Raw genomic sequence first — 12637 nt, 5'->3', positions numbered from 1 at the left:
ATTGTTATGAATTCCTATGAGGTTTTTACTGAATTGCATATAAGTATAAAATTGTTTTTTATAATTATTCAAAGAGCAGTGAAAGGGAAGGGTTAATTCCTGATTACATCTTATAGGTGAAGTTTTGGATCATTGTCTTTTTAAAAATAAGATGTTGCCTTATAGTGAGAGTTTTTGTGAGAGCTCAGCAAATTAGAAGGAAACGTTTAGAATTATGTGGGTTGCAGGTTAATTTACTGATTGTCTTAAATGCAAATGTTTAACATAGGCTTGATATAAACATAATTTTTACATGCCAATTTCAAATCCCAAACATCATGGCTTTTATTTTTTCCATCATGAAAAAAGGCATATGAAAGGGCATAGTTTGTTCAAATATGTCAGAATGGTAGATTTGGTTTAGATTTTTTCTAATCTAGTTACTGGGAAAGGCTGCCTCATATCCAAGGCTATGAGCATCCTGGCCTCCATTTCAATAAAATATTGTAATTTTGTGTGAAGAGATTGAATACCTGAATGTAAGAGTAATACTAAATGAATCTAGCTTATTTTCTAATGCTTGATGTTTGGCTTAATATTGCTTTAAAAACGTTGGGTTACTCATCATAATGAATTCTTTTCTAGGAAGCACTCCAAAAAATACGACAGAAGAATACAATGAGGCGAGAAGTAACAGTGGAGCTAAGTAGCCAAGGATTCTGGAAAACTGGCATCCGTTCTGATGTCTGTCAGGTGATGATGCTTCTGAGAACACAATTATGCTCATACATGTCTTCCTTTAAAAGGCATCTGGCACTGAGATTTTCATAATTGAGAAATTTCTAAAGAGCATACTTCCTTGAGACTAAATGGAACACCAATCATAAATTGTCTTCTATCATTTCAGATTTAGTTCTTGTTGTCTGTTGTGGTGCTCTATGTGCGTGTGAGTTTTGCACTTGTGGGTGTTGAGGGGAGGAGCTTATTTAATAGAGTTAAAGTCAGTCTCTTCCCTTTGGTTGAAGACAAATCTATCCTTTGAATGCACCTGCCTATTTGTAGCACATGCATAGGTGCTTGAACAAAAGAGATAGTCCGGTAGCCATACAGATAGACTCTTGATGTGTACAGACTTTCTGGATTCATGACTCAAATTTGTATTGCAATTTGTATTGTAGAGAACTGAAGGCATTGATGAAAGAAACAGTATACGGTTCATATTTTGAACCAAATGGCAATATATTTTCCTTCGGTGAACTCAGTAGAGAAACATTTCAGCTCTATGTAAATGACTCACTAATAAGTATTTTTGTTTTTCCTATGGTGGCATTTAATCTGCTTAAAGATCCCTAAAACCAGCATATTCTTTGGTTCTGCACTTGATCCTTTTGTCATGATTGATATTGGATGTACTCCATGGGAATTACAATAAAGGAAATGAGTACACAGGCTAGGGTCAGGTAATGTAATTTGCTATGTTCAGCCTTTTGGAAGAATACTTCCAGGCTTCCACTTATCTATTTTGGTGATAGCATGTGTTGTAATAAGTTCAGACAATTTACTCTTAGGTATTCATTTCATCATTATGATTAAGAAAAAATGTTGGCATTTAATGGGGTTTCATCTTATAATTAAAAGTATCACTATACATTTTATTTACTGAGTGATGTCCAGAACGATTTTTGTGACAGGATGAACTGCCATTGATGCAGTGTTGCTAATTAGTAATTATATTTGAGGATAATAGTCATCTGGAGTGGTAGCTAGTTACATTCTCCAAGTCTTTTGCCAGTCAGTTATTTTGCCAGTTGACCAATATTTTGTTACTGTCAGTACTTTAAGATGGGGAATATTTTACTTCTGTTGATTGTTTTTCAGGGCTATTTGAAGCCCTGTCTCCCAGTTTTTCTGTTTGTTGGTATCTTCCTGAAACCAACATAATGTCATCCTAAGATAGACATCATAAGTCGATGAGTAGAGTGATAAGTCAGAGTTGATTAAGAAATCATAAAATTGTGGAGCATTAAGAACTGAAAGGCACCAGAGAGACCTACTGTACTGATTTTCTAAACTTGTGTTTTTGTTCCACTTCAAAATATTTTTTTCATACAGAACCCTTGTATATCCCTGCTTTGTAAAAAGATAAAAAATAACTGACTGGTGGGTGTGGAGGGAGTATCTGGTTTAGTTGGTTTCTCCCACACCCCATGTAGTAGTTTCTAAGGCAGTTTTGTTCCACTGAACACAATCTTGTTTTTAAAGCCCTTTTTTTTCCTTTTGGTAAAACAGATAGGGATGCTGAATTATCTGTTCAGTGCAGTTTTGCGTTTTTCAGCTTTATCACAGATAGATGTCTTCCTGTGTTCCTCAGTCAGATTAGAAGCAGCTTGAGGACAAGGTTGTCTTGTCTCCCTGTGTATTGTATTCTACATTCTATTTTTGAGGTTGTTAGGCAAAAGGACTCAGTCAGTTCCCTTGACTAACTGGTGGGAGAAAATAGATCCTGATTAAACCCTACAAAGGTGAATATTTAATGATCTAATAATAGTTCCTCCCTCTGTAGAACTCTCACTCTTCCAAAGAGAACTTCCATTTGTTTAGAAGCCAGGCTTAATTCTCTGGTCCTCCTAATGGAAGTCTTTTTAAGTTCAGTAAAAATATCCTCACATGTAAATCACTTGATAAAGAATGTAAATTGCTGCCTATGAGTTCATATACTGAACACAGAAGGAATTGCTTTATGATTTGTAAAAAAAAAAAAGTCTGCATATAAATGAAAGAAAATGAGCCAGCTAGCTACCTGAGAAGTCAATAGAAGCAGAAGAGAAAGAAATCTTAGCACGATGGCAATGCAGGGGTTGGGGATGGACTATTAAAACCAAAACCAAAACCAGAAAACCCCTGTGCTTGGTGAAATAGATCCTTACCCACCAAAATCTAATTATCCTGGAGGCATTCTGCAGCTCTCAATCTTATATGAACAGATGAAGTATCTGTTTATCTTGACATTAAATATTATTTCACCATCAGTGACAATTCTTGGGATTGTGAAAGTAAATTGTTACCTACATAGAGCTTAAAACATCAACATATAGAAATGCTACCTTGAGAGAATTGGGAGGTGTTATTCATCAACTCATTCTTTACACTAGAGCAACCTAGTTCAAACTTTAAATGCAAAAACATAAAGGTAAAAATGATTAAGGGGAGAATGGCAAAAGTAAATTAACTTAATTGTCTTTTGGCTGAAAATGAGTATTTTTGCAAGGACAATTTTTATTATGTTTCTTTATACCCTTCCTCGTTTCAGAATGGTTCTGAGGTGGTAATTCTCTTTATAAAAGTAGGCATAAATAAACCACATGACTGTGAAAGGCATGGACTCCACAGTGAAAACTGTTAAATCCATTATTCCTTCATTGCTGGTCCTTTACTATTCTCGCTTAGCTTTCTCTTGGGCTGTTTTATTGCATATCAAAGTTCAGAAGTCTTCCTTTCTGCTATTATCTTACAGAAAACTTTTGATAAATATAGAACTTCCAGGTGCATTTTAACTAAGAGTGTTTGCCACAGATGATATTTTATCTCTTCCTGGATTTTTTATGTTTTAAAATTCTCAGGTATTTTTACATGCATAGCACAAAGGTTCTGAACAACAGTTGCCCTTAAATTACTGATTTTGCCATACATTTTGTTTGAGTATTTTTTACCTTGAAATTGCATAGGTAAACAATGGGGCAACAAAGTCATTCCCAGTTTTTTTTGGTAAAGAAATCAGATCAAATATCCTATCGAATAGTATTAATGATTAAACCTCTATGAGTATATTTTGGGGGCTATTTTAATCTTACTTCTGGGATAGTATAGTCTTTACACCTAGTGCATGGGTGTCTACCCCAAGTCACATATATGTTAACATTTTTTTAACTTATCCTGGAATAAATGTTTTCTTTTGACATGTGTTCCTGAAATAAGCAGGTGGCATGTCATAAAACAGTTTAAAACATTCAAACTAAATGCATTTTATATTTTTGGTAATGAAGAATAAGAATCTGATTCTCTGGGAAATAGCAGTCAAGTCTGTCTATACACTGAATACTTCGAATAATCCTGAACTCTATAGATGAACTCATACTTAATTTTAAGAGAAAAAGAAGGTTGAGTGGCTTCTCTAAAATCCTTGAGAGTTTGTCTTTGTATTTGGTAGTTTATTGATATGGAACCTACTGTTTATTAGTAATCATTGCTAGTAGGTTGCAGGCAAAAGCCTTGTGATGATATCTGCCTGAGGCAGGAGATAAAACTGGTGTGATGAGTTTAAGGTGGAGTGACCTCAGTACCAGCAGCTCCCTCTATAAGTACATTTTCCCCAACCAGAGAAGTTACCATGGATTATAAGGAGATTAGAAAATTCTCCTAGCGCCTCAGCCGATGTTAACAGGAATGAAAACCTAGGGGGTGGGTGCTGTAATCTATAATTACATGTGAACTGAATGTGATTGTCACCATTTTTGGAGAGGAATTGTTTAAGGATTTCCTCTGCATTGTTGCTTGTGTTAGAGTGAATTTTGGGTAGTGTAGAAGAAAAAGTAGGAATCAAAACCTGAATCTGGGTCATCACTGTGATGACACAGAAGAGGAAGAAAAGAACACGCTGCAATAGGATCTGTACTTCAAGAATCGAGTTTTGCACACCAGGGTTGAATTGGTATCTTCTATGGAGATAGGTGCTGGGACCCTATGCTATACTGAGGAGGTGGTCATGGAAATCAATAAACTGAATTACAAGATGTCAAAAAAAGGAGCAAAGAATCTGTACTGTTATAGTCACATAACCAGTATGGGGCAGAAGCGGGGAAATTGTAACTCCCTGACATAAAAAAAAAGGAAGCATGGGTGCCTGGAGAACTGTTGTTGGCCTTGAGGAGAGCTGAGTTGTGATGATTGGTATTTGTATTGGGTGGACAGAGAACTGTATTTGGACTCATTAATAAATGTGCTGTCTTCCTAGAGTGACTGTCTAGAATGGGATGGAAGGCCATCATGCATTGTCAAACTAACTGATAGTCTTGCTCAATGATTTGTCAAGGAATCACTGAACAGTGAAAAATAGCATCTCTAGGGATTAAGAGGCTTTGGACAAAAAGTTAAAGAAAGTATTTTCTAAGTTAGAACTTTGTAAGGATAAAAAAAGGACCATCTAAGGCAAATGACTTCACAGATATTATTTTAAAAACTTTGATATTTGGACTATATGAGATACTTTTTTTTTTTTTTTACAGGAGATGTAGTCCCACTCGTGTAGGAAGGCAAGATTTTGTTTAAAGGCTAATTGGCCTGACAGAAAATTATTAGTATTTTAACTATGAAAAATGTAAAACATACAAGGTTAGAGAGAAAAGTATAATGAACTGTATGTATTTATCATTGAGCTTCAGTAGTTATGAACAGCGGTTCTGTAATGTGATAATCTAATCAGTGTTCACATTTTTCTGATTGCCTATTAAATTAATTTTAGTCTATTTGTTTGAATCGGGGTCCAAACAAACCCATATGTTATTATTCGTTGCTGTATTTTAAGTCTCTTTAGTCTATAGGTTCTCATTCTATTTCTCCCTTTTTTCCCCCTTGCAAATATGTGTTAAAGAAACTGGATGTGTTCTATAGAGATCCTATGGTTTGGTCTAGATTTTGGTGATTGGCACTTTCATGGTGTCATTTACCATGTGCTTCTGCTCCCTGTATTTTCCATGGCCACATATGGCCATTAGAATTAAATGAAATTAAAAATTCAGTTTCTCAGTTGCTCTCACCACACGTTAAGCACTCAGTGGACACATGTGGCTAGTGCCTATTGCAACAACACAGATACAGAATATTTCCATCATCACAGAATGTTCCATTGAACAACACTGATCATATTTTAGTTCTTTTTGCAAGACTTTTTCATAGGTGATGATGTGGTATTTTTGTGTGTGACATTATCAGTCAATGATGGGTCATTACCTAGACCCAGAAATTCATTAGGTCTGCTGAAGTGATATGCTAATTTTATCTTTCTTCGCTTATTATTAGAATACTTTTTAAAAAAGATCCTTGGCTTAACTATTTGATTACTCTGAGATTACAGACCCCAGATAGGACAAAACCAAAAAATTTACTTATCATCAGCATAGATGTTATTCTATTCCTTCTTTTTTTCCTTATAAAATCCTTAGATGAGAGTTGATCATGATTCTTTTTTGTTGCTCTTTAAGTTAAATAAATTAATTAAAATAAATGAAATAGTTTTCTGTACTTGTAGAAAGGAAGTATAAGCCAAGATAGCTTTTCATAGTTCTAGAGCTTCTCATGTTGTTTTTGCAAAATGATAAAAATATGGCCTCATACTATGTCTGTGTCTCTACTTTTATCTGGACCTTCACTTTCCTTTGGCCTTTATTATCCCTGTCCTGCTAAATGTGGCTTTTACTCCTAGTACTTTCTCCTCATTGTAGGGCTTTCCCTTGGAAGGGAGCTTTAGTTTTTATGTGTTTTGTGTGTTTACAGGTCCCAGGCTTCTCCAGCACTATTAGACTGTCCTCTTGTACTCAACTAATGAATTATTAATAGATTCTGCAGAGCCCTCTCTGGTTTTGATCACATTTCCAGTGAATACATGTTGTTAATTTTGGGTTTCTTCCATTTTCAGCCATCAGAAGCCTTGCTACTCTCTCTTTCTCATCTCTCACGCAGATGCTGAGACCATATAACTCTTTGTCCTTGTCTACTCTTATTTAGGGGTTCATGGAAATACCCGGTCATTTAGTTTTTATGTAGATATTGTTCATAGATCTTTCATTTTGTTAGTCTAGTTGCTCTATTTTTATAGGAGAATTTGAAGAGATTTTAAAACTACACATTGCCATTTTCTCACAGTCTTTCAAAGGAGCTTATTTATTTTTTTTTAATGAAAGCAATTGCTAGACATGAATTAGGGGGAAAAATAAAGATGCTTAGTGATTGTATTTCAGCACTGCAAAGATTGATACTTCTAAAAACTGAGCTAGAAATTCTAACAGTCTTGTAAATAACATTGAGACTTGGTTGTCCGGGATTCAAGATGGACATGGATCATCCATACCTTTCCATGGCACTCACAAGAAACAGACTTATTTGGAAAGAGAAACTAGTTCTATTTGGAGCGAATTTAGAGGAAGTGGTGAAGGGACTCAACAGCTGTTGCACATGAGAAAAGGTCAAAAGAAAAAAGGTTTAGTTTAGCTAGAAAATGCAGGGATTGTGCCATTAGTGTATTTTGTTTCCCTGTAGAACTAGGATCAAAAGGCCAAACCTCCAAAGACACAGATTTGGGCTTAAAGTTAGTAATTTTCTAATAATTAGTGAACTCTAAAGAGGGTGCTAAGTAGTGATTCATCTCTCACAGGAGGTATTAAAAAAATAATCAGTTTACCAGGTTGAGTTAATGCTTTAGAAAGGTAGTTGTACTGCACGCATAGTCTTCATGTCTCATTCACCTTGAGTTTTTTAGTATCAATTCCCTTGAGCTTCCTGCAATTTTGGCATGTAAACTGTATTATAGTTTGGCCTCTGTATTATAAACTGTATTATAGTTTGCACTTTATTTACATATTGTTGTATTTTTAAATATAACATTTAAAAAAATCAAGTGGACAGAGTGTCAGTAATTCAGATCCTAATGACATATATCTAACAAGCCCTTGATGGCAAAGAACAGTGTCTACATCTTTTCTGTCTTGCACAAATATTGTAAGGCCTTGCACATGGAGGTGCTCAATATGTATTTATTGAATTGAACTGGAAAGAAAGACTTTCCATTGATTAGAGATCCTATGTGGCAGAACTAATCTTTCTTTATAAGTTAATAATATAACCGATTTCTGTGCTTTCAAGCAAATCCATTTTCCTGTATTTTTAAACAATGCTGGCTTAAAATACTTTGAAGGCTGAAATGATAAAAAGCATATGCCAATCATTTTGTGGGCTGTGCCCATCCTCCAGGTTCTAATGAATAAGAATGACTCCTTCATTCTCTTGAGTTCTAGGGAAACATTATTAAAGAAAATAAAAAGATATGCCTTCCATAAAATCGTCTCCCAATAAGGAATCTATAGCCAAATGAAAAATGATTTATAAGTTCCACGTCCTCAGATGCCTTAACGGTACTGGTGGTTTTATAAAAGTTGTCTTTGGAATGTTAGATCATTAAATGTTAAACCTAGAGTGGCCTTTGGAGATTATCCTGAGTGGCATTTGGAGATTATCCTGCTGAGAAGTTCTTACTTAAGGGATAGTGATGGGCTTCAGGGGTTTGTTAACCCATTAAAAATGTGTACAACTTTTGCATGTTTGTGCACAAGGACAATTTTTGGGGGAAAGAGTCATTTTCTATTGATTCTCAGACGTATCTTTACCCTCAAAAAGTTTCAGAAGGAATGAATCCTAATCCATTCCCTTATAATTAAAGATAGAAGCACAGAAATGCATGTGACTTGCTGAAGCTAAGGCTACCTTGTTGAATACTGACAGGACCAGGGCTATTCCTACTAGAAGGACAGCTAATCCTTATTCTAAGTGGATTTTTAGATTTCCTCTTTTAATTTTTACCAACTCTTCCTAGAAGTATCTATATTTATTATCCCCATTCTTCAGGTGAGGAAACTGAGGCAGAGAGGTAAAACAACTTGCCCCATGACATGCAGTGTATGACTGGCAGAGAAGGATTTGGATGCAGGCATTCTGGTTCCAGAAACTATATATTCTTTTTCTTTTTTTTTGAGACAGAGTCTTGCTGTTGTCCAGGGTAGAGTACCATGGCTCTAGCCTAGCTCACAGCAACCTCAAACTCCTGGGCTCAAGCAATCCTCCTTGCCTCAGCCTCCTGAGTAGCTGGAACTACAGGCATGCACCACCATGTCTGGCTAATTTTTTCGGTTTTTAGTAGAGATGCCTACTTTATTTTTTTCTATTTTTAGTAGAGATGAAGTCTTGCTCTTGCTCAGGCTGGTCTCAAATTCTGGAGCTCAAGCAATCCTCCTGCCTCGATCTCCCTGAGTGCTAGAATTGTAGGCATGAGCCACCGCTGCTGGCCCAGAAACTATATATTCTTAACAACTACAGTACACTGCCCGTTGTAAAGGATTCTCCAGGATGACACACAGCTAATAAACTGTTTTAGGACTTTATGAGATGGAATTTGGGATGTGAAAATGGTTCTTGTTTGTTGTAAAATAAATGAAGTGTTTTTATAAGTTTTTATAGTTAAACATACTTAAGTATCTCTTTTTCTTAGCATGCAATGATGCTGCCTGTTTTGACCCATCATATCCGCTACCACCAATGCCTGATGCATCTTGACAAGTTGATAGGATATACTTTTCAAGATCGTTGTCTGTTACAGGTAAGAATTACTCTCCTGTAAACTCACATAATAACAAGATAAGAGTAATTCATCTTACAGGTTACAAATGGTACATTGCGTTCTTTATCTTGGAAAGTGACGAGGATTTTTAGAAACATAACTGTCTTCATTATTCTGCCCCAGTTACCTCTGCCATGTTCCAGCCCTTTCTCTTACATTTATGTGAGGCCATCCCTGAAGAAATTGGCTAAAAAAGGCTAAAATTTGCCTGTCAAACCTGATCACCCTCTTTCAGCCTTTCCTTCCTTATGGTGCCTCTCCTTCCAGATGCTGAGTATTCTAATTGTCTTCTGAAAGATAGGGGATTTTAGGTTTGTTTTCAGAAGAGGGCTTGTGCCAGAGCTCTGAAATTTTGATACTGGACGAAATAAGATGGAAAGATCGGGACTGAAAATTCAAATGGATAGATAGCTTCCTTTCCTGTTTCATTTGGGTTGATATAAAGATGGTGCTTCTATGTTGAGTTTTAAATATTAAGCTCATTTCATTGAAATTTTAGCTGGCCATGACTCATCCAAGTCATCATTTAAATTTTGGAATGAATCCTGATCATGCCAGGAATTCTTTGTCTAACTGTGGAATTCGGCAGCCGAAATATGGAGACAGAAAAGTTCATCACATGCACATGCGGAAAAAAGGTATGTTTAGATGACTCTAAGATTCTACTCCCCTATTTTGGCCTGTGTTCCCTATTATAAATTATGTCCCCACCAGGAATGCTTCCCTGGGTGACTCTTTCACCCTTTTATAGTCTTGTATTCCTATTGACTCATACATAATAGCATTCATTTTGAGTGGAGCATTATAATAAGGGCGGATGAATTTTTTTAGAAAGAATTCTTTCTCCTATCAAGTGTTTTATTAATAATTGTTTATTAAAGTTTTAGACATGCTGATACTAAACCTTTTAAAGTCATGCTGAGAAAATTTTCTTTCTACACATCATATGATGGTCTTAGAATACTTCGAACAGTATTTACTTGTATACTTGTTTTTTATTTTAAATAGGAATTAACACTTTAATAAATATTATGTCACGCCTTGGCCAAGATGATCCAACTCCCTCAAGGTAAAGTAGATTTTTTAAAAATACCTTTATTGAAATATAAAATGCCATACAATTTACCCATTTAAGGAGTGGTTTTTAGTGTGTTTACAAAATTGTGCATCCATGGTCACTGTCTAATTTTAGAACATTTTCATCACCCCAAAGAAAAATCCTGTATCTATTAGTAGTCACTCCCCATTTTCCATTAGCCTGCTCAGCCCTAGGCAATCACTGATATACTTTGAATCTCGGTGGACTTTGCCTATTCTGAACATTTTAAATAAAAAGTATACAATATGTGGTCCTTTGTGACTGATTTCTTTTACTTAGCATAATGTTTTTAAGATTTGCATGTTATAGTATGTATCAATACTTCATTTCTTTTTATTATCGAATATTTCATGATGTGAATATACCACATTTTATTTATTCATTCATCAGTTGATGGGTATTTGGATTGTTTCCACTTTTTGGCTATATGAATAATGTTGCTATGAATATTTGTGTATAGGTTTTATGTGCATATGTGTTTTCATTACTCTTTTTTTTTTTGAAACAGAGTCTCACTCTGTTGCCTGGGCTAGAGTGCTGTGGCATCAGCCTAGCTCACAGAAAACCTCAAACTTCTGAGCTCAAGCGATCCTTCTGCCTCAGCCTCCTGAGTAGCTGGGACTACAGGCATGCGCCACCATGCCTGGTTAATTTTTTCTATATATATTTTATTTGGCCAATTAATGTCTTTCTATTTTTAGTAGAGATGGGGTCTTGCTCTTGCTCAGGCAGGTTTTGAATTCCTGACCTTGAGCGATCCACCCGTCTTGGCCTCCCAGAGTGCTAGGATTACAGGCATGAGCCACCACTCCTGGCCTATTTTCATTACTCTTGGGTATATACCTAGGAGCGGAATTGCTGGGTCACATATTAATTCTGTTTAACCTTGTGAGGAACTGCTAGATTATTTTACAAAGTGGCTCTACCATTTTATATTCCCAGCAGCAATATATCAGGGTTCCAATTTCTTTACATCTTTGTCAACACTTGTTATTATTTGTCTTTTTTGTTCTAGCCATTCCAGTGGGTATGAACTGTTATCTCATTGTGATTTTAAATTGCATTTGCCTAATGGCTCATAACGTTGAACATCTTTTCATGTGCTTATTGGCCATTTGTATCTATTCTTTGGAGAAATATATATTCAGAACCTTTTGCCATTTTTAATTGAGTTCTTTACTATTGAGTTAAAATAGTTTTTATATATTCCAGATACAAATCCCTTATATGATTTGTGATTTGCAGAAAATTTTCCCATTCTGTGAGTTGCCTTTTCATTCTCTTGACTATGTCCTTTGAAGTACAGAAGTTTTGATGACATTTTGCATTTCCACACACATTTTTGGATCAGCTTGTCAGTTTCTGTAAAGAAGTGAGCTGAAATTGATAGAGATTGTATTGATTCTGTAGATCAAGTTGGGAATGATTACCATTTTAATCTTAAATTTCATGGCCCATGAATGTATCTTTCCATTTATCTGTATTCTTTCATTTCTTTCATTAATATTTCATAGTTTTTGGAGTACATGTTTTGCACATCTTTTGCAAAATTTATTCCAAAGTATTTTATTCTTTTTGATGCTATTAAAAATGGAATTGTTTTCTTAATTTAATTTTCAGGTTGTTCATTGCCAGTGTATAGAAATACAATTGATTTTCATATATTAATCTTGTACCTTGCAACCTTGGTGATCTTGTTTATTAGCTCTAATAGTTTTTTAGTGGATTCCTTAGGATTTTCGTACACATAGATTGTATTATCTGCAAATAAAAATGGTTTTACTTTTTCTTGTTCAATTTAGGCACATTTTAATTTCATTTTTTAACTTACTTATCTTGGCTAGAGCCTCCAGTACAATACTGAATAGAAGTATTGAGAGTAGATCTTTGTCTTCCTAATCTTGGTGGGGGGGAAGCATGTTTCACCATTGAGAATGATGTTAGTGGCACATTTTTCATAGATGCCCTTTATCACAGTAAAGAAATTTTCTTCTATTCCTAGTTTGCTGAGTATTTTTATCATGAAAGAGTGTGGAATTTTGTCACATGCTTTTTCTGTAGCTATTGAGATAATCATGTGGGTATTTTTCTTTAAATCTACTCTTATGGTATAATAT

At 35.2% G+C, this 12637-nt stretch overlaps 1 protein-coding gene across 9 annotated transcripts in view; it reads left to right on the top strand.

Moving 5' to 3' along the window:
- The window catches only part of DROSHA (drosha ribonuclease III), a 113998-nt gene that overhangs the window by 58943 nt on the left and 42418 nt on the right, over positions 1-12637 (top strand). For all 9 annotated transcript variants that reach the window (XM_076007952.1, XM_076007950.1, XM_076007953.1 and 6 more), the window contains 4 exons: positions 625-732; positions 9293-9400; positions 9921-10059; positions 10430-10490. In XM_076007952.1, the coding sequence (XP_075864067.1) occupies positions 625-732; positions 9293-9400; positions 9921-10059; positions 10430-10490 (416 nt within the window). The remainder of the gene's footprint in view (positions 1-624; positions 733-9292; positions 9401-9920; positions 10060-10429; positions 10491-12637) is intronic.

The sequence above is a fragment of the Microcebus murinus genome, chromosome 11 (genome assembly GCF_040939455.1).
Source record: "Microcebus murinus isolate Inina chromosome 11, M.murinus_Inina_mat1.0, whole genome shotgun sequence".
Taxonomy (NCBI): Eukaryota; Metazoa; Chordata; class Mammalia; order Primates; family Cheirogaleidae; genus Microcebus; species Microcebus murinus.
The sequence above is the reverse complement of the archived record's forward strand: the minus strand, read 5'-3'. Positions and strand labels throughout refer to the sequence as shown.